This window comes from Hylobates moloch, unplaced genomic scaffold, assembly GCF_009828535.3.
Source record: "Hylobates moloch isolate HMO894 unplaced genomic scaffold, HMol_V3 SCAFFOLD_1, whole genome shotgun sequence".
NCBI classification, from domain to species: Eukaryota; Metazoa; Chordata; class Mammalia; order Primates; family Hylobatidae; genus Hylobates; species Hylobates moloch.
This window is the reverse complement of record NW_026652276.1, coordinates 41,815,963-41,839,000: the sequence shown is the minus strand read 5'-3', so window position 1 is coordinate 41,839,000 and position 23,038 is coordinate 41,815,963. Positions and strand designations below refer to the sequence as shown.

The window sequence follows — 23,038 nt, the reverse complement described above, 5'->3', positions numbered from 1 at the left end:
AATCAAGACAGTGGAAACATTTTTATAAAATGACACTTTATCTCTGTGATTAACTGTATAATAAACGGTAAAGTCTTTGCCATGGTAATCTCCTCCTTACACCTTATTGCTTTGATAATAAAAGCTTTTTTATGTCAACAAAATAAAATTTTACTATCCAGGCAGTTTGGCTAAAATGAGAAGATGTGTTTTTAGCAGGAGAAAGGGCACATCTGAAACATGTGAGGTCCGCGTGGATTTTATGGGAGCTCTGTTTATGTAGAACACGTTTGATGTGACTGGTGCCCTCCAGAGGGCTTTACCCAACCATTTAGAAAACTTTTAGTGGCCAGTGGAAAGCCAATTAAAGAGTTATGTATTTCTGTCAAGTACTCAGGATCACTGTTGAAAAGCGAAAAACATTCAGAACTTAGCATTTCAGATGATCAGTGGTGGGAGAACAAATTTCAGTAATTAAACCACCATAGTTTGCAAACTGCCTGTTTTGACTCAGCCAAACCTTGTGTGTTTGGTGAGTATCATGACACCTTTACTCATAAGCTTATGTCTCAAATGATTAAATTCCATCAGTGACCAAAATTATATAAAGTTTTGCATAAATGTGATGTATATGCAAGCACCACAATGTACTAGTTAGTAAGTTTCATTATGGTTATGACACAGAAAAACGAATATGTTGTCTTCCCTTATATTCATCACTATCAAGAAATTTTTGTTGAGCAACCCATAATAGTCTAAGACCATGAAATTGAACAGAAGTTTTTAAAAACTCAGTCAGAGCTCTCTAAGGAAGTGACGATTAAGCAAAGACCTGAAGGAGGACTCAGAGCTGATTAGATGAAGAGAAGCAAGGTTAAGCAGAAGAGTTGTCTTCAAGGCAGAGGGAGGGGCTTGTTTCAAGCCCCTGTGGCAAGGAGAAAGCCAGGCTCGCTCCTCCTGGGATGTCAGGAAGCTTAGATGAGATCATTCCAGGAAGGCACTGGCACTCTACCTAATGTGCCTGGCCCACCATCTGCACTCAGAAAGTGATCAGCTCACATTTTGAGGCAACTGAGGGCTGATACGTGTCTGCAGAGGCATACCTCGAAAGCAAGTGTGTGACCTTGCAGCTTCCACAGTAGGAATGTGGTTCATGATACTGTCTGTGATTCTTCTGTGACTCATCAACTCCCTAATGTCATTCTTCTCCAAGGGACTCGCTCCTCCCTCCATATCTGGTAACTCCATACCAGGGCTTTGCCAAGTGCCCCCTGTCCTTATCCAGCCTGCAGAGTTGTCAAGCCGCACTTGACTACCCACACGTGTCTATCTCTGTCCTGGTACCTCTAAGAAGATTCCACAGAACGTGGAAATGGCACCGATGAAATTACTCCCAAAACTGGATGTGACACACCCAGACACCCCAGGCTTTGTGGGCATTTAGAAGGATTTAGGCATGGTCTTTCCTCTTTGACCTTCTTTTAGTCTGGCACTCACTCGATGTGAGGCTGGCTCCTCACTGTCTGACAGCCTGCCAAAGGACAGGCTGGCTTTGCTACTTCCTCCACATCCACTTCCCACCATTATTCTTCCCTTGACAAGCCTACTGCCTGGAAAGCAAAACTCAAGGAACTCTCAGGTCTACACATTGAGATTCTCAAGGGCAGGCCGGGTTTATCTGCCCCGGGCTGGCCCCTGATCTTGGTTTGCATCAGTTTATCAGCTCCAAGCTGGGTCCTGAGTCAGCAGAGATCACTGGCTTGCCTTTGTGCACATGAGTTTTGAAAGCAGCCACCCATAGATAGCAGAGCTTGAATTACTACGATGCTTGCAGACTATCTTCTATGGAAATGCCCAGAGGAACGGAAGCCTGGTTTGATGCCAACTTCACAGGCTCTTTCACATCCTCAAATGTGTGCATTAAGCAGATTAACAATTTATTGTGTAAACCCTCTTCCCCCCTGTTGCTAGCCCAGAAGGTCTGAACTAACCATTGTATATAAATACCCAGCTTTGTTTAATATGTGTTAGACCCGGGGACGTGTATTATACCCCAGATGTCCATCTTGTAAATTCTCTGGGCACAAAATTATGTTAACAAATTTGATCAACAAAAGTGTTATGACGGTCTTGTGCTGATAAATTAGCAAAGGCCCTTGCCCACACCATTCCACCAACCCCACACACAGGCAGGAGGATTCCCAAGCCTCCAGGGCCTCTGCTTTGCCTGCAGTCTGCTCCTCTCCCCTCCACTGGGCATCTGAGGACGTGCCAGTCTTGTGTCATATGCAGCAGTATTTCCCTTAGTGTGTGCTGGGCATGCTCTCCAAACCTGGGGACTCTATTTATAGAGGCTTCTAGTTGATTCAGGGAAGGGAATCCTAATTTCTTCTTCTTGCCATCGTCATTTTCTTTCCACTCTATCTGCTTTTCACTATTTCCCCAATGAGTCCTGGCAGGTCCTCTCACATCCTTCTCAGCTCTTCCACAAAGAATGTCGTCGTGCTGACTTTTCTCTCTTCTCTCTTCCCTTTCTGTAAGGGATAAAAATTCAAAACATGTCCTCAAGCAGAGTAGCTTAACCATATATTTATAGTTTGGGCTTCTGGCTCCACATCTGTAGATTCTCCCCATATCTCCCCAGCAGCTCGTCTCGAACAGTCTTTGTTTCCCTAAAGTAAGGTAGCAGTGCCCCTCTCTAAGAAGGTTGTAAATAATGAAAACATACATACACACACACACAGATGCCTCTGTCATGGCTATGTTTGTGAACTTGGCAGAGAAGCTCATAATCACAGGAGCACAAAGCCTATTGACTCAACCTGGCATTTCATACAATTACTGAATATGTGCTGGTTGATTACATAGACAGTCTCTGGAAACGCAAGAACTTGTCACATTGGAGACCTCCAGGGAGGGGAACTGAGTAAGTTGGGGCAGAGATGGAATAAAGAGTTCCTTCTCACTGTACACCTCTTTGTATTGTGCATTTCCTATATTTAAAACACATTGACATACCTATGTAACGTCAATAGATAAAGGACAGGCGTCTTGATATGTTTGTTACACCAAAGTGATCATATCCAGTGACCGTAAGCCATGTGTGTCATGGGGCTGGCCGATGTCTACAGTTGAGGGACTAGGCTTAGAGCCCAGTTCTGGAGAACGTGCCATGCACTGTGCAATTAGTCCTTTCCACTAGGATTTCCTGGTTGGGAAGAGCTGAGTTCCTCAGCACACAGTCCTTTACTCTTCAAGTATTTAGGTTGCACAGTCTACTTGAGCCCCCAAACTGCTGTAGATATATCCCAGAAGTCACTTCTTTCTTTGACAAATACTGCAAAATTTTTCAGAGGAAGTAAATTTTCAACACACTTTAAATTGCCAAAGTACATCTGACGGAGAAGAAAAAGTCCATGTGATGGAACAATCTAAGAGTAATAAAGATGATAACAGTGTTTTGAAGCACATTAAATATGAGTTTATAATTAATGTGTATAATTAAAATATACAAACAAGCAAAAAAATCTTCTGATTACCTTTGAAGGATGCTAAGGAACCAACTATCATTTTGAAAACGAAAGGGGAGAATCAAGCATTCATCCTACCTGACCTATGCAAACTATACTTCATGATAACCAAATCATTGATAAAGTTTCTCTTTATGGAAGAATTCCAGGAAATAAATGAAGAAGGAGCGATAGAATGTGAATATCTCAATTTTGCAAACCCTATAAATCTAGGCAATGATCATCATTGGCTGCTAAGATCATAAAAAAGAGAGCTGTCTTTTGTATTTCCTATAAATTTGCCATTTTAGATGTAGAAATTTGATTAAACTCAGTCTGATTTTTTTTCAGGTGGAGTAGTTCATATCGTGTATACTTCCATCAGCACACACATAATGACACAATACACTTATCAAGTGTTCCTCCTAAGAAAATAAAACCTGAATCTAATCAAATTTCTACATCTAATACAATTTATAGGAAATACAAAAGAACAGGCTAAATAACACCATGGAGATGTAATCAGCAAAATTCAGGCTTTGCACAACTCCTCAGGATAAACAACCTAATTTCTTCAACAAATAAATTGCAAAGGGGATGGGAAAACAGATGAGAGGGAACCTCTGGATTAAAACAGATGTAAGAGTCAGTCAACCAATTGGAATGAACAGGGCTTGTTTAGATCCTGGTTTTAACACACTGTTAAAAAAAAAAAGATTTATGGGACAGTTGGGGAAATGTGAATACTAAGTAGATATTTGATAACATTAAATTATTGTGAATGTTTTATAGGTGCTATAGTAAATTACTGTGGTCCCCAGAAGTCCTTATATTTTAAAGATATATATTTAAATATTATGACTAAACTAAAAATATAAAGAGAATCTGACATCTGTGCTCACCCACCCTGGGGATTTTCCCCAGGCTCTTCACCCTGCACAGTTCCCTGCCTTTTTGCTAAAACCTCTCTTCACTCCTTCCTGCATAAAAATCTGTAAAAGGACATATAAGGAATTTGTCATGATGCATTACTTCTGGGAGGGGAACTAGAGAACTGGGGGTTGGGATGGGATAGGAGAGAAGCAAACTTTGGGACAGATCATTGTTAGCTTTATGCAGGTAATATCTTTTCAAAGGACTAACCAAAAAATAAATGAAATACGAGGAAAAGTTCATTAGAACCTTGAAATGCTTACTCGGGAGAATGAAAAAGGCAGAGACTCATGTTGTTGAGCATGTGGATGGATTGGCCCAGACCACATTTCTCAAAGTATGGTCCCAGGACCATCTGCAGCAGAACTGGGCCATCTCCTTCCCTCCCAGCCAGAATCTCTCAGGGTGGAGCACAGAGACACTGGGAAATACAGTTCTTAAGGACCTAAGTGCCAGCTTTTCAAATACTTATTATATTGTTTTGGAACTTTGGAATGCATAGGACAAAAATATTCCCAAATTTAAATTCAAAGCAGCACAATTCTGAAAGTCTAAAAGACTTTTTTTTTAGGTTTGTTGACAATGATTTAATCAGCAGATGTCACTATGTAATCCTTGGGAACATCCCTTCCATATTGCCTCATTTTTTGGAGAGGCAGAGTGTACTGCTGGCATTGTAGCATAGAAATATTTATGGTAATTTTGTATTTTGTTTAATGAAAATAATTTTTCTTTTACTTTCAGTGCTTATTAAAAGTTTATCTTTGATTAAGCATTCTTTGCTTTTGTTTTTGTTTTTCCCCAGCATCATTGACAAAGAAGTTTCATTAATGGCAGAAATGGATAAAGTTAAAGAAGAAGCCAGTAAGTAGACAACACATGGTTATTTTGATTAGGAGCTTCCCAATCAGAAGCAATCCATAGGTCAGACTGACAATGATACCGGATTCTGAACAGGGTCCTAAAATTTATGCTGAAATTTTGGCTCATGAACTCTGTAACCTTAGGCATGTCTATTAGCCCCTGGAAGCCTCATTTACATCATCTGGCAAAAGGATACAGTTGCAACACTCACCTCATACAGGTGAGTGCATGGCAGGATGGACACTCAGTACATAATAGGTGTCAGTTGAGTTTTCTAAAGTCCAAAGGGATGTTTGTGCACATAAAGAACTTATAGTTAATTGGATTTAAAATGACATCGAATTTAGTATTAGATTTTAAGACAATTTTAACTCTTTAAAACTTATAAATCCCATCATCATTTTTACTAGTTCTTTTTTAGGTTCAATTAAGTTTATCATATTAAATTTTCCTAGAAAAGTAGTCGCATTTGAAACTTAATTACTTAAATTCCCCTCAACATTTTTAATTACATATATAAATTTAATATATCTGATTTGTCTTAAGGGCTTCAGATGTCAGACAAGGCAAACTCACAAACCTAACAAGCAAAGTGTTCCTAAGCTTTTAAGCAACTCTTATAAGATTACTGATTCAAGGCCGGGCGCGGTGGCTCACGCCTGTAATGGAACACGAGGTCAGGAGATCGAGACCATCATGGCTAACACGGTGAAACCCCATCTCTACTAAAAATACAAAAATAAAAAATTAGTCGGGCATAGTGGCGGGCACCTGCAGTCCCAGCTACTCAGGAGGCTGAGGCAGGAGAATGGTGTGAACCTGGGAGGCACAGCTTGCAGTGAGCTGAGATTGCGCCACTGCACTCCAGCCTAGGTGACAGAGCAAGACTCCATCTCAAAAAGAAAAAAAAAATAAGATTGATAATTCAAAATTAAAGATACACTAAACAGTTTTTTTGTTTGTTTGTTTGTTTGTTTACGGAGTCTCGCTCTGTCACCCAGGCTGGAGTGCAGTGGCGCCATCTCTGCTCACTGCAAGCTCCGCCTCCCAGGTTCACACTATTCTCCTGCCTCAGCCTCCTGAGTAGCTGGGATTACAGGCGCCTGCCACCACGCCTGGCTAATTTTTTGAGTTTTTAGTAGAGATGGGGTTTCACCATGTTAGCCAGGATGGTCTCGATCTCCTGACCTTGTGATCCACCCACCTTGGCCTCCCAAAGTGCTGAGATGACAAGCTTGAGCCATCACACCCGGCCTAAACAGTTTTCTTAAAATACTCCAGTTCTGTTTGTGAACTTCGTCAAATACACTGACCAACCTGCCAACTGAAAACCGCAAAAGAAAATCAATTCCGTATTTTAAATTGAAAATCACAAATCAGATTGTTTAATGTACCAAATTCTCTGTTTAAATAATGAACATGCTCAAATTATCTTGATCATTGCAAAACTTAATCCTAAATTTAACATAAAATATTAACATTCTGGGTTTGACTTGTTTTATTTTCTTTATGCTGATTTCTAAACCTTTCCACTGTGGTAAAGTTACTTGAGTAGTAGAGAAGAATTACCGTCTTAAATAGACTGAGGCTCATGAGTTGGAAATTTCAACAAAGACAAGATTACTTAGTCAGATTCAACATCAAACCACAAGTGAATGTGTGAGGCCCTCTCTTATTATTGAATTTAGTTTGCTGTGTTAATGGGGCCCCTAAAACCCTATTTTTCAACTGGGATTTAGTTTTACAATCCTTGTCTCCTGGGCATTTTAAATTCCTCATCTTTACCCAAAGATGAATTGGATAAATGGCAGTCTGTGCCCCTAACCAGATTTCAGTGAAATCCCTTTACCTTTGATGTGATGTCTTTCTTTTGCCAGAATGAAAGATCAGACCAGATTCTTCATTCTGTTTTATTTTTCTTGTCTGGACCTAGGCCATAATTCAAGTGTCATTTTATGGAAAATAGCTATCGTTATTTTTGTTACACAGTTTTCTAAATTATTTTGTTATTCATTTCAGACCTCCTTTAGTCAGGCATCTAAATAATTGTAAGCAACATTTTAGAATCCTGAAATACAGCAAGCTTTGTTAAATGAAACTAATGTGATCCAGGGTGAAGCTATGGACTATTTAGGTAGTTAAACAATCTCTTTGATTGTGAAATTATTTTATTCTTATGAAATTTGTTGACATCTTCAGTAAAAGTAGATTATATACACAACTTGGGATTTTCCCTACTTCTCAAGTATAGCTTACTTCAGTTTCATGTCCTAATGATAAAAATGCTAACAACCAACACAGACACAAATGATCCTCTTGAACCAAAATGGAAAGTCACTAGAACATCATCACTTTCTTAGAGGTCAAGAAAAGACCTCGGGTTTCATGTACTCATTTTTGCTTCTTGAGACATGATAGCGTTTGATGCCAAGACCTGTGGAATTTGGAGCATCTCTGGAGAGCATCCCATTTTAAAAACGTACTCAGTCAGTAAACACATGGGCTTCCTTGTGTCCAGGATAAACAGCAAGCAGACAAATGTAGAGCCTGCACTCACCAAGCTTTCAGGCTAGCTGAAACTGCCAGATTGGTTAACAGGATTCACCTAACTTCAGTAATGGGTACAGCAGGTCCTGGTTTTTGAACTAACCTCAGCCCTGGGGAAGCCCATTTGCATGCTTTCGAGGTAGGCAGAACTGAGTTCAAGTCCAACCTCCATCTCTAACTGGCTATGTGTCCCTGAACCATGTTATTGACTTCTCAAAGTCTAATATTCCTTAGGCCCTGGCGATGGCTCACACATATAATCTCAGACTCTTTGGGAGACCAAGGCAGGAGGATTGCTTGAGGCCAAGAGTTCAAGACCAGCCTGGGCAACATAGTAAGACCCCATTTCTAAAAAAATAAAAAAAATAAATAAATTAGCCACGTGTGGTGGCATGTGCCCATAGTTCTAGCTATTCTAGAGGGTGAGAGGGGAGAATCACTTGAGCCCAGGAGTTTAAGGCTGCAGCAAGCTATGATCATGCCATTACACTCCAGCCTGGGTAACAGAGAGAGACCCTGTATTAAAAATAATAATAACAACAACAATAATAATATCCATCTCAAGTAGTTATTGTAAAGATAAAACGAAAAAATACATGTCAGGCACTTAGCACAGAGCCTGACACAATATGTGTGCAAAAAGGGAAGAGTTCTTATTAGTAAATTACCCCAACCCCCTCATATTACAGTCAAAAAATGGAGATCAGGGGTTCTGTTGCATCTCTCAAATGACAAGCCTGTATCAACACTATGTCTTCTCCACAGATAGAAAGAACCATGGAATTTCTCCCCACTAACTACAGAACTGTCTTTACAACCATCATCTTTAACTTGGTTCTCTGTGGTCTCGAGTATTTTTCACACTTTACATTTCCTGTAGACGTTATAAATCATATTTCCTCAATTATAACAGAAGCTCCTAAATCCCTCATGGCACCTAATCCAGTGCTGAGAAGACTGCAGGTACTTCATAAATATTTGTTAAATGAGTCACTGTAAATAAATCAGTATCTGTAGACTGTGGGAACGAATATTAGTGAACATTCATCTAATTGCAAAAAAGAGGAAGTATATTCTAGATGAAGAGATCTCACTTTATCAATAATATTTAGAGTTAGCATTTTGAGTATACTATATGAAACACCTCACATATGTTATTCCATTTATTTCCACAATACCCCTACAAGACGTGATCAGTTCCTACACAGATTTTACAGAAGAAGAAACCAGGTGTGTTGTAGTGCTAGGGTCTCAAACTTCATGCTTATACCCAGGTAAGCACAGGTGTCAAGTTCACTAGAGATACGGGAAGAAAACATTACTTTGTAAATTCATAGTAACACAAACAAATTATGAAGTAGAATGCAAAATTCATGAGAACTTTTAAGGAATAAAAAGTATTCCAAAGAATCTTTGTGCTTAAAGAGCCACTTCTCCGGCTCCTGGCCCCTGGCTCCCACCTTGGGATTTTAAGTATATTTTCTGCTGAGGGTTATTGTTTTGAGAAGCCTTAAGATTTTCTATGGTTCAGATAATATGAGCAAGCTTCCGATGTGTTTCAAAAACTTGAAGGAGTTTATAAATCCTATTGAGAAAGTGGATTTCAGCTTACCAGTTACTGTTTATACATACATAATATTAATTAAGTCTTGAATGCAGTGAAAACTTAAGCTGTACAGAATTGTCTTCCTCTACAGATTTCTGAAAGTATGGTGCTTCCAAAACATACTTATTATTCTATTGCAAATTACAGGATCAATGAAGCTTAAAATCTGATCTGTTTTTGTTTTTTGTTTGTGTGATTGATGTTTTTGAGGTGAAAACGTTCACCCCCTCCAGCCAAAGAATATTGGCTTTAGATCTCAAGTTTTAAGGCTTTTTTCATAATGAAAGGCTTTGAAATGTTAATGGGACTATATGTAAAATGCATTTCAACACTTAACTGATGCAAAGTATTCGTTTCCATGCACATTGGCATGAGTGTAAACAGAATTTATTGGTGATCTTGCACCTGCATTCCTATTTTAGGGCCCATTTATATCTATTTCTATAAAATATTTTGTTTGGTATGAATGCCCAAGTTCTACTTAATCAAAAAGAACAATGGCCCCTAATTGTCACAAGTCTCACAAATGATCCATGAAGAAAAGTCAGATCTGTTGGACTGTGTCATCACTGAGGGCCTAATGACCCCTTTACTAGCTGCTTTTCAAGTCTGGGCCTTCAGATCTATTATTATTATTATCATTATTATTATTATTTTGATGAGACAGTGTCTTGCTTTGTTGCCCAGGCAGGTCTTGAACTCCTGAGTCAAGCAATCCTCCTGCCTCAGCCTCCCAAAGTGCTAAGATAACAGGTGTGAGCCACTGCGCCTGGCACAGAATTAATTTTTTTAATTTTAGTTTGCAAGAAGAACATACTTCATTTCATATTCCTACTTGAATTGTTTTCTCATGCTGCAGATGTTAGTCCCACCCATATATTGAATTATAATGGCAAACAACATAACCAGTCAAAGGTATGGATACTAAACAGTCTTAAGTGACCCCTGTAGAAAAGGAACTTCCATCCTTCTTTAGATATTCCCTTTAAGTAATAGATTAATTCATTCATTGAATTCTTCACTCAGCAGGCATATTGCATACCCCTTGGGTACCAAGCAGGCACTAGGTGCCATGGACACAAAGAACTACATAGTGCAGTTCCCACCATAGTCCCGAGAATGACTGGAGATGCTCGCAGGAAACAGATAGGGCCAAATGGGGCAGGGGGAAACCATGGCACACTGGGCACCCGACTCCATCTAAAGAGGGCAGTGGCTTCTTGGCTTCAGCCCCTTGTCACCATGTAGGAATGTTGACCAACTGTGGCCAGAAATTCCAGTACTTTAAGAGATGCTAGAGAGCCAGCTTTCAAATGGAATCTTCTAATTTTTAAATGTGGGCAGTTAATTTGTAAATGTAATGTGTGGACCAAACAAGACATATGTACTCTGGCTGAAAATGATAGTGAGCCACCTTTTTGTGACCTTTGGTCCCACTGGGTGTCCTGAGACATCATTCAGCAATATGTTGTCTACATTGAGATGAAACTTCCTTTCACTCTCATCATCCAGACAAGTTTTTCACTAGCTCCTCTGTATTCAGAAAGACTATTAGGCACAGATCTGTCTGCCCAGCCACATGGTATTGTAAATGGGGGCCAGGGGGAGCCCCAGTTAAATAATCAAAGCATGATTAGCATAGTTTGGCAGATGATAAAGCTGTATGAGTTATAGACTAATTATTAACATCTCAACATTGATATCAGCATAAAAAGATGATGTCTTGGGGCCGGGCGCAGTGTCTCACGCCTGTAATCCAGCACTTTGGGAGGCCGAGGCAGGCAGATCACAAGGTCAGGAGATCAAGACCATCATGGCTAACACGGTAAAATCCTGTCTCTACTAAATATACAAAAAATTAGCCAGGCATGGTGGTGGGCGCCTGTAGTCCCAGCTACTCGGGAGGCTGAGGCAGGAGAATGGTGTGAACTGGGGAGGCGGAGCTTGCAGCGAGCCGAGATCACGCCATGGCACTCCAGCCTGGACGAAAGAGCGAGACTCCATCTCAAAAAAAAAGAAGATAATGACTTTCAGTCTGTCTAAAAAATGGTTTATGATTTGCAGGGAATCTTAACTCTTGATGGATTCTGTACTTCTTTTTGGGCTTTTGCAGTGACTATCTTTTGATATTTTGAATAATAAGAACTCTTAAAATCAGAAATCATATTGTTTGGACCTGCATGTGTGCTGTGAATCTGGTCTAATAAAGCAGTTGATCCTTGTTCAGCCAAGCATAGAATGTGAGTCCGACACGCATGTCATCTTAGATGAACACCTTTTTTCTTATAACTCAAAATGCTCATCCCAAAGAAATGAAGGCAATTCATATGAGTCGAATTAGAGAGCCACAAGTCTATCTATTGAGAGATCCAGCTTCATATTTAAATCTCATCCTGTGTGTTTGTATTGATTGCTTCTGAGCACCGTAATCTTTTGGGAAACACGTGTATACACACACACAGACACACACAGACACAAATCAACCGATAGGCTACTACATCTATTTGAACCTTTAGTTCATCTGAAGATGTGAGAAAATGTTGGAGCCAGAGTACTCCCCAGTGTCTTGTCTACGTGTGCAGGTGCTAAAAAATTCACACGAATCTAGTTCTAGCTGGCCTAACTCACTCTTGAAATTTTTCCATTGGGGACACTTATAGAAAGACCTAAGACACTCTGGGGTAGAACTTCTGTTTCTTTGCTGAATGGAAACATATCTGCAGAGTGTCAAAAGCAGAGACATTTTTGGCTCACAAAAAAACTAATAAAGTTAGATTTTTATGTCAGATTCCAATAACACAGCTAGTCACCCTAAGTGAGTATGTGTTAAAGTTCAAGAGGGTTGCTGCTGTTAAAATTTAATAGTGCAGCACATATAGAATGATTTCTGCTTAGTAGACTTCCTGTCTTTGCAGTATTACTCAGAGAGGGTTTTAATAAGTGTTGTTTTTCAGAGATCGTTGTTCGGAGTAACAAATATCAAAAGTCTAAATTCTGTAAGTGAGGTCAGACACCAATGGAGAAAATGTAGAGTGGGAGTGTACAGTGAATCAGAAGGGACTGTGTTTGGCTTGGGGATTGGTGGAGTAGGACAGGAGGAACTGGTTTGTTGGTAATAGGTACAGAGGGTGAACCCACCTCCATGACCAACTCAGAAAACACAGTCATGGTCTAACAAAGCAATCAATCTGTGGAGTGAGAACTGATTCCAAGAAATTAGGTTATTTAATATGTTTCAATCTCTGGCCCTAATATATGACTCCTCCTTATTTGGCAGTGGAAATCCTGACTGCTCGTCAGAAGAAAGCAGAAGAACTAAAGAGACTCACTGACCTTGCCAGTCAGATGGCAGAGATGCAGCTGGCCGAACTCAGGGCAGAAATTAAGGTCAGTTCTAAAATATCACAGCCTGAACCCTGAGCCAGAGAGCTGATCCCCATTATGTTTGTTTTGCATCCACAGAGTTCTGCTCTCTGAGGATCTAACATCTACACCCAGCTCTCTTCCACAGGGTGGAAATAGAGAACACAGAAGGGGGAAGACCCACATAATCACTGTCTTTAAGTGTAATGTGCTTTGAAGGAATGTGTTACTCCAAAGGAGAGGTACAGGCTATTTTGTCAGTCAGTAGAGACGGACCCAAATAAAGTAACTTGGCCATGAATTATAGCTGGGATGGGGGATATTATTTTCACACGGTGTGATTTATATGTATGCATATAAACACATCCACAGGTATATACACACACACGAAGCATGAACGTAGTGTAATGGTGAAGATTAGAAATCATGCAGTCTGTAGAGATTTCTTTCTTATATTCTTTTCTAGTTTAGTTGCATTTTTATTAAGAATACTACCCATAAATATGTATTTATTAGATTTCTTCATTGACAAGCAACAGAAACTGACCCTGGCCAACCTCAAGGACAAGTAGAATTTGACAGGATGTGAGTATAGCTGAGCAAAGCAGAGCCCTGTCTGAAGGCTCAGCTCAACAATTAGGTAGGAACCGGGGTGGCTCTGGTGAAATAAGAAGCAATAATCACTAGACTGTCATGGGACCATCAGCCCTGTACCACCCCACTTGGCTCGGATCCCTAAGAGAGAGGCTCTGATTGGCCTCCACTTGGGTCATGTACATCATTTGGCCCAGAGAGGGTGTGACATCTTGATCGCCAGACCCACCAAGACTATGGATCTTTGAAACTGCATCAGGGTACAGTTACCAGAAGGGGAAATAGTTACCAGGAAGGCAAGTATAAGTATTTACAACAAAATAGGAAGAAATTTTAAAATTCCCCTTATCCACTTTTCCACCCAGTATACTAAACACACACACACACACACACACACACACACACACACACACACGCCTTCCAGCTTCTTACCCACTTCCAGGAAACTAGAGTGGTTACAAGACACAGCTGCTGCTAGCTTTGAAAGTAAGATTGCAAATTGGGGCATAAAACTGCTTGGCAATGATAGACAGTGGCAAGTGACTTTTCAACTCCCTCCCTCCTGGTTGGGGATGAAAGCGGGCCCCATGGGGAAGAGGACCTCATCCGAGGGTGCTGAGGGCATCAGTGGCCTTTCCCTCCTCACCTTCTCTGCTCTGGCCTTTGCGGCCTCCCACCCAGCCAATTGCAGTGGCCTCCACACTAGTCTGTCTGCCTACACTGTCTCCCTCCAGCTCGTACTCCACTAAGACCAGACTTAAACTCCCAAAGCAGATCTGGTTTCCCCAGCATATCTCCTTCCCCTCAGAAAGAAATTCGCAACTGGACTTCAATATATATTCCAACTTCCATCTCTCTCTACAAAGATCCCAGCTTGTTAGAACATCAAGTAAGAAATACAAAATTGCTAGCTTCCTGATCTGTTGAAATCAACTCATCTTCGGAGTTTCATTTCTGCCTATCAAAACGCCACCCATCATAAAATAGTAGCACAGGGTTTGGAGTGAAACAGTCCAGCTGCAAAATTTTCTACTTCTGTGACCTTGGATAAGTTATGTGTTCTCTTAGATTCTTAGAACCCCAATTCCCCCATCTGTAAAACAGAGGTAATAATAGTACTGACTTCATAATACTGTAATCAGATGAAATGAGATTATCTGGTAAGAATTTGCCCATTGCCTTGTAAGTGTTCAATGATTTTTTCAATGTTCGCTCTTGCATAACTCTTTCCCCATTGCCCTCAGTAGGAAATAATTTCTTCCTCTTTCATATTCCTAAAGCACCAACCACATTCCACCTTGTATTGTAGTTAATGGTATCTGTTTTCCTTGCCATTGCTAAACTCCCTGGTAAACTCAAGAAGGGACTTGAGTCACAGTTATTTCTGTTATTTCTCACCGTGTCTTCTACACATAGATCTTAATTTTAAATGAATTGAAAAATAATCTCTTTCTCACTTCTTTTCACAGCACTTGAAATTCTGCCATTTAAAATAATATTTTCCAGACACTAAAGGCTTTGTGGACATCCCGGTTCCCTATTAAAATAGGAATGGGGGTCTAGGAAGGGCGACATGTTTTCTCTTGATGGTTAATACCTTAGCAGGCACTTGGCCAAACTCAGAAGACCCTGCCAGAATGCAATTCAGAAAATTACTAGGAGGGCGAGGGGTGCTAAAAGGTTAAATAGATGAGTCAGACACACATTCCATGTAGGCCCAAACAAGAGAAACACAGGCCCCTCAAATATTCCCCAGGCAGGAAGATGCTCATTCCCTAGCCAGGTCAGCACTAAGACTGAGCGTGGAGCCTCCCAGCAACAGGGCTGGAAAGATCCCCACCAGGTCAGCACTGCAGTGGACACTGGAAGAGCAGAGTGAACGCATCCATGGGGTGCCTCAGTCATTTCTGTAATCATGGGGTTCCTGCTTTCCATCTCTTTCCTCCAGCACTTTGTCAGCGAGCGTAAATATGACGAGGAGCTCGGGAAAGCTGCCCGGTTCTCCTGTGACATCGAACAGCTGAAGGCCCAAATCATGCTCTGCGGAGAAAGTGAGTTTTGCATATTTGCCAAGTAATTCTGTGTGAGTAACCTTGGTGCTATTTGGAGTTGCTATTGGAAATGTCAGGTGTGCAGTCCCCCCAGGGGGCTAACATGAAGTCTAAAGAGATTTAATGATCTAAGCTCATGACACAAGTCACCAGAAATGTCGAGATTTGAACTTAGAGTCTTCAAATGCCACTGCCCATCAGTAACTCCCCAGGATTTATTAAGTGGAGCAGAACAGGTCAACTAGTTTATACCTTTTGCAAACTTTTATTAAGCACTGCCAGTTAAACTGCTTCTCTGATTTCAAACAGCCCTGGTTCTACAGAAACTCGTTAGGCAGAGAGTGAGTCTTCCTAACATGTCTGGGAACAATCAGCTATTGTTGTGCAGGGCCCAGCTGTTGTGCGAGCCCCTCAGCAGTGCCCTGAGCCTCCGCCCTTGGTTCTCTGTGCTGAGTGAGGCTGCAGATAATGAAAGACTTCACTCAGCCATTAGCTTTAGTCTTGTTCCCTATTAAGCCTTAATTAGAGCAGCTAATGTGCAACAAAATTGGCTGCTATATTTTCCCCCTACACCAGCCCACCCACAAGGGGAGGTGGGAATGAGCACTGAAGCGGCTTTAAGGACGGCCGCAAGGAGGAAAGGACTAGTCAATGACGTGGAAACCCACAGCCTCGCAGTTAGCTGAAAAATTAAGATTTGGCTGCACATCCTATTATGATATAATTAACTATACTATACTACACTGCATATATATAGTAACACAATTTGCTTTTATCACTTCACAATCTATGGTAGACATTTTTTCATATCAATATATTTAACCAGTCATTTCTCTAAATATAATAGATGTCACCGGTCTCCTGGTTGCTGCATTTAGATTGCCTCCAGTTTTTCACCATTAAAATAACACTCTCATCACCTGAGGCCAGGAGTTCAAGGCCAGCCTGGCCAACATGGTAAAACCCCCATCTCTACTAAAAATACAAAAATTAGCTGGGCGTGGTGGCAGGTGCCTGTAAGCCCAGCTACTTGGGAGGCTGAGGCAGGAGAATCACTTGAACCTGGACCTGGGAGGTAGAGATTGAAGTCAGTGGAGATCGCACCACTGCACTCCAGCCTGGGTGACAGAGCGAGACTCCATCTCAAAAAATAAATTAATTAATTAATTAAATAACACTGCTGCGAGCATCCTTATCCACACATGCTTGCCAATTATTTGATTTTCTGACTGCATTTTTAAAAATTATTGTTCCCCCCGTACTCTTCCTTATGAAAGAATCTACCTATTTGCCATTCTCTATCCCCAGCTTTTGCCCTACCTCTAAAAAAGGGAACTGCCCACCCTCCTTTCCACTTCAGCCCTCAATGAGCAAGACAGTGATGCTGAGTGATGCCCTGTCACCGATCTCAGGGGCGATGGAGAGGTGCCCCTTCACCTCCTTTCCTCCTGAGCACTTCAAGTGCCATCTAGTGGGGGAAATGGTCCCTTACCAAATTCCAGGTGTCCATTCTGAAAGACAGACACCGTAATCATCCAAAGGCCCTTCCTTCTCAGCTTTGTTGAGAGCACATTGAGAACCCACAGGTACTGAACCGGAAATAGTGGACCCTGATCTGCAGATAATAATGACCCCATGAAACTGAATCTGGTGAGCACAGGAGCCACGGAAATCCCCTGGTCACATTTGGACAGCCCCAGCTTGCTGTCACACCTTCCCAATACACTGAAGGGACTGGGGATGCGTCCCTGGCCTTTCCATTTCTCCTGTATTGTGATTCCTACTGGTCCCGCCTAATCCTCTAGCAGAACCCTGGGTTTAAATCTGATCCAACGAAGGGAGCAGACAAAATTGCTTTCAAAAATTGGTGACAGTTTTAAGCATCAAAGAAAGGTCTAGCTGGCAGTCAGATTCTGGTGAACTGTGAGAGAGAAGTCGTGGCTTTATCCTTGAATTGATTCCCTCCAGTTCCGATTCAGTGTAATCACATAGAAATCATCCCAGCAGAAACCACCACTTTCAAAACCAGCGGGAATGGTCATAATAAACGCTGAGCAGACCTGCCTGAGCCCTGAGCCCTGAGCTCTGACGGGTGTCTGCCTGATCAGCCTGCCTTGCCTGTAACCTTGGAAGTGGTGCACATCTGCAGTGAGGCTGCCGAAAACGGGGCTGATTAAAGGTGTGATAACGGATCACCAATGAAATTTACAAGATGCCTTAGGGGCTGGCGGGCCTGGCCCTGTGTTTGGGGGATATGCATGACCCAGAGTAACAGAATTCCTAACATCCAACATCACCCCATTCCCAAGTTCTCAGAACATCGTGGATCTGACAGGCCAGAGTGTCCGCATAGCTCCCAGTCTTTCTGTGTCTGCAGTACCAGTTGGTCCAGGGAACTGATCCGGGAAGTGAGAACAGGTTTGGTAATGAGGACTCTACGAGGCAGAGTGCATTTGCAGACAGGGCCAGAGAGGGAACCTTGAGGTTTCATTATCTCTTTTCCCTTGGTGGTTCTTGACCTAAAGAATAATATTTAAGTTGGTCAGATATGTCTTATTTCCTACAAATGTCTCCCAACTTGGATGATTATGCTGTAATCACAGTTCAGTGATTCCCACAAGAGAAATTTGGTTGTTCTCTTAAGCACCAAGATGCCCTTTCAAATAACATCTTTCAAAAGAAAACTTTTTAATGTTTTTGTGGAGCTCCTGGCCAGTTTCTTCATCTTCTTGCGCTTCCTAATGGGTTACTGAGGCAGCAGTGTTGGAGGTGCAGCTCATAACACTGAGCACTTTCTTATTGCAGTTACACATCCAAAGAACAACTATTCCTCAAGAACTCCCTGCAGCTCCCTGCTGCCTCTGCTGAATGCACACGCAGCAACCTCTGGGAAACAGAGTAACTTTTCCCGAAAATCATCCACTCACAATAAGCCCTCTGAAGGCAAAGCGGCAAACCCCAAAATGGTGAGCAGTCTCCCCAGCACCACCGACCCCTCTCACCAGGCCATGCCGGCCAACAAGCAGGTAAGCAGACACTGGTGCAGGGTGCCAGGGGGAAAAAAAAAAAAAACCCTGTTTCCAGAGGAAGAAAATAGCAACTACTAGATTCTAGGCCTCCTGGGGTCACACTCAGGCTCCCGCCACCTGCCCTCACCCACTCCCCACCCAGCAGCACTGCCCAACTGGCCTCTTGGGAACTCCCCTGGTCACTCTCGTCCATGCCTCCCAGGTGCTTTCCCACGTGGAGGAAGTGGCCTGCATACACTTTTGACCACGTGAGCAGAGTCCACCCAAGTGACACGGCTCTTCTCATGGCTAGGACTGCCACCATCCCTGGGGCCCCGAAACCAGCCCACATGTGGAAGGGACCCACAGAGACTCGGGAACAAGACTCAGAACCTGGCCACTGAAACTACTAATGAGAGGAAATCTGGCATTTGTTTTTTAAGATATTTTAATCCCCACTTATGTTTAGCTGATCAATAAAAGGCTAAAGTTAGTGCAATCTTCTCTTCTCTTGGGATTTCAGTAAGGAAAATACATTTCAAAATGGCATTCTTCATTCTTATCTTCTATGACGTCTAAAGACACAAGTGTCCAAAGAACAATCTTCCTTCTCCTTCTGTTTCTCCACTGTATCTTTTGGAGGTGATTTTCCCCTTATCCTTAGAGAATTAACAAAAAATTGGGATCTGCCGGGTGCAATGGCTCACTCCTGTAATCCCAGCACTTTGGGAGGCCAAGGTGGGCAGATCACTTGAGGTCAGGAGTTTGAGACCAGCTTGGCCAACATGGTGAAACCCCATCTCTACTAAAAACACAAAATTTAGCCAGGCATGGTGGCGGGTGCCTGTAACCCCAGTTACTTGGGAGGCTGAGGCAGGAGAATCACTTGAACCCAGGAGGCGGAGGTTGCAGGGAAGCCTAGGCAACAGAGTGAGACTGCATCTCAAAAAAAAAAAGGATCTGATGATATAGAAGTTGGGCATGCTATAAAGATACCTAAGATACCTTTTATCATTTCCAAGAAAAAGTCTTTCTTTTTTCTTTTTTTTTTGTAAGTCTTTTAAAATGCTAGTTTTCTAACAGGTGTCTTGTTGGGTTTTGCTGTCTCAGCCTTTGAGAATTCTTATTAATGATATTGACAGGTGTTTTCTCAGGCCCTGAAGTCTTCATGAGCTTTAACATAGCACTTTGACAAGGAGCATGTTATAATCTCATTAGTTAAAGATCATAATCAAATCTGTTTTTACTTGTAAGTCTAAATATATCTTCACAGTTTTTTTTCTTTTTTTTCTTTTTTTTTTCTTTTTTTTTTTTTTTTTGTGGCACAATCTCGGCCCACTGCAGCCTCAACCTCCTGGGCTCAAACAATCCACCAGGCTCAGCCTGCAGGGTAGCTGGGACTACAGGCACGTGCCACCACGCCTGACTAAATTTTTTTGTATAATTTTTGTAGAGATGGGGTTTTGTCATGTTGCTGTCAAATTCCTGGGCTCTAGCGATCCACCTGCTTCAGCCTCCCAAAGTGCTGAGATTACAGGCATGAGCCACCATGCCTGGCCTCTCTGTTCGTTATTAAATACCATGCTAATAATTAAGTCTAAAATTTAGTCTAAGAGTTTCCCTTTTTCATAATTTCTTTAAAAACAAAGGAGGCCAGATTAAGTACTATCTATGTAGATACTTTTTCAGTTCTCTGGTTTAGCAATTTAGGTAATGGCTCATTTAAGTTGAAATCCACTCAAATATCTAAGTCAGAACACTGTAGACCCAGGCAAGAAGGGCCCTTGGACTGGGCCCTGTGTTTTCAAGTAATCCTTCTTGACCCTTCCGCAGCCATGGCCCTCTCTACAGAGTAAGGAATCGGAGAGACCAAGGAGACAGGGCCACTGGAATCTACACTCTTTGTTCTGAAGCATGCTTGCCAGTCAGCACTCGAGATCCTGGGTTACTCTTCCCGGGCGCAAGCCTGCTCACAGGAACTGCCTGGACCACTTTCCTGTATACATCATCTTGAAGATGAATGACACTGCCAGTTTGCACACCCATCCGCCTGAAGGGTGGGAGTGGAGGCGATGCTTAGGTGTGCAGGCTGGAATGTCCACATTCGTATGTGCAAGGCCCCCTTACAATGTGGGATGGAGCCAGAGATAGGAAAAGACAGTATTCAGACGTATGGTGTGTGAACCCCGAAAATCTGAGACAGGTCTCAGATAACTTAGAAAGTTTATTTTGCCAAGGTTGAAGACATGCACCCGTGACACAGCCTCAGAAGGTCCTGATGACATGTGCCCAAGGTGGTGGGGCACAGCTTGGTTTTGTACATTTTAGGGAGACATGAGACATCAATCCATTTGCGTAAGGTGAACATCAGTTCAGTCCGGAAAGGTGGTTCTACTGGAGGCAAAGGCGGACAACTGGAAGCGAGGAGGGGGCTTCCAGGTCTTAGGTAGATAAAAGATAGATGGTTGTATTCTTTTGAGTTTCTGATTAGCCTCTCCAAATGAGACAATCAGATATGCATTTATCTCGGTGAGCAGAGGGGTGACTTTGAATAGAATGGGAGCCAGGTTTGCCCTAAGCAGTTCCCAGCTTGACTTTTCCCTTCAGCTTAGTGACTTGGGGACCCCAAGATTTATTTTCCTTTAACAGATGTATGGACCTACATTTGTACTCTTGTTCTAGGCTCTGAATTATTGGGGGTTGGTCTGCCCTAAACCTATACCATCCAGTCACAGTGCACAAATGAAGAACCTTATATATTTGTAACTCATAAAATTTCATGTTTTCATAAGAGGTTTGATTTTCAAAAAAGGTTTATGTTTATGTTACAACTTAAGAGTCTTGTCAGGAGACAGTATATAAAGTGGGAATAGCTCCACCATTTCCCAACTATAGATAGACCTTGGGCAAGTCCCTGAAACTCCTTATCCTCATCTATAAAATGAAGCACATAATAGCAACTATCTTAAAGGGTGATTCTGATGTTAAATGAGGTAGTGCATGGTGAGGAACCCCATTCAGTGCATGGTAAACACTCAATGAGTGTTGACTATTACTGACCTTGAGGAGTTCAGAAATCTTTCCCTTGTCCAGGAGCTTAATCCATTGCATCCTTACTACTCATCCATTTACGTTCCTGGTCAGTGATTTGTTGAAGGAATGATTTTTTAATAGAGGCTTCAAAATTTCTTTGCTTATAACTGCAGAAAGTTTAGAAAAACAATGAATTACCTCTGTGAAAATACACCTTATTTCTGCATGCCACCAAGACCTGCCAGATACACTTCATCCCTATATTTGTCCAAGATAATATTTCTGAACTATAAAGATATTTGTTTTGAAATAAATTAGAAAAGCTACTTTAGAGAAGAAAAGTTACAGAATTTTACGTTTTCTTCACGTACGTAATTAGAATTCCTATGCATGGTTTTGAACAGGAAATTTTCCTTGACCCCTTCGCAGGCCTCGCAACTGGGGCGCCTCACTTTCTCAGCCTGAAGCTCTGAACCCCTCAGGGGAGGGAGAGCATGCAGGTGAGCAGGTGCAGGAGCTACAGCAAGCACTTTTGGGTGCCGGCAGGATCAAAACTCCATGCAGTCCCACAGCAGCGCCTAGGGTGGTACCCGTGACCCCTGGAGCCCCAGAGGGCATGCGTTACAGTGCTCTTTTAGCTTTGCAGTCCAAGGACGGCTTAAGCATTTAACAGCTCAATAGACCTTCTACTTTTTCATGAAGGCAGAGGGTCAGTGTGACACTTTTCTGTATCTTGAGCTCTTGTCCAGCATCCATGAAAAATCAGGTCATATGAACAAATTGAAGGATAGTAAACGCAGGGGATTTTATTGCCAATGAAAGTGGCTCTCCGCAGGAAGGAGAGCTGGAAAATGGGGATGGAGTGGGAACGTATTTTTCCCCTGAAGTCCTGCCATCAAGCAGTCCCGCTAAAGTCAAGCTACTGCTCTCCTATTCAGACTGCAGTCTCCAACGTGCAGCTGCTTCTCTTTTCCTGTTCTCTGCTCTGTGCCAGTGGAGCCTGGGATTTTTATGGGTATAGGATGGGGGGTGGGGTGGGCCAGGGGTGGTTTTGGAAAAGGCAACATTTGAGCAGGAAAAGAGGAATGTAAAGTTCTCACTTTGGGCTTGAGAGTGGGGCTTGGCCAGGGACCCCGCCCTTTTTCTGTGTACAATTTCTGTGCCTCCTGTCCCTCTCAGTCTCTACAGAATGTCTCAGAAATCTCCATAGTAGAGGATCATCATTACTCTGCCCCTGGCTTCTGTTTTATTCTGCTATAGTTTAAGCATCTTTATGAATTTTATTTGACCCAGTTTTTGAACTGTCTGTCTTACGCTTCTGTAACCTCTTTCAACATCATTTTCTTGCAGTTCCATTATAAAACAGTCCACTATTCTTTTAAGATTAATAATTTTATCTGCCTGACCTCATCTTCATGTTTTCTGATTCTTCTGGTGTATAAAAAAAAAAAAAAAGCTTACCTGTGGCTTAGAGATTTGGTTTCCCTGATGTCTATTGGTGTCATCAGTGGCTTGCTGGCATCTGATACTTATCTCTTTTCTTTTTTGGTA

General features: G+C 42.0%; 1 protein-coding gene and 1 long non-coding RNA gene across 8 annotated transcripts in view; one reads left to right on the top strand and one right to left on the bottom strand.

Annotated features, from left to right (window-relative positions):
- The window catches only part of SPATS2L (spermatogenesis associated serine rich 2 like), a 174,492-nt gene that overhangs the window by 150,558 nt on the left and 896 nt on the right, over window positions 1-23,038 (top strand). For all 7 annotated transcript variants that reach the window (XM_032755034.2, XM_032755032.2, XM_032755033.2 and 4 more), the window contains 4 exons: window positions 5,227-5,285; window positions 12,716-12,825; window positions 15,344-15,446; window positions 18,252-18,472. In XM_032755034.2, the coding sequence (XP_032610925.1) occupies window positions 5,227-5,285; window positions 12,716-12,825; window positions 15,344-15,446; window positions 18,252-18,472 (493 nt within the window). The remainder of the gene's footprint in view (window positions 1-5,226; window positions 5,286-12,715; window positions 12,826-15,343; window positions 15,447-18,251; window positions 18,473-23,038) is intronic.
- On the bottom strand, window positions 1,089-23,037 carry LOC131383621 (uncharacterized). The gene is made up of 3 exons (XR_009213785.1): window positions 22,949-23,037; window positions 21,515-21,654; window positions 1,089-2,513 (listed from the first exon to the last, which is right to left on the bottom strand). It is a non-coding gene; the product is annotated as an uncharacterized LOC131383621 (long non-coding RNA).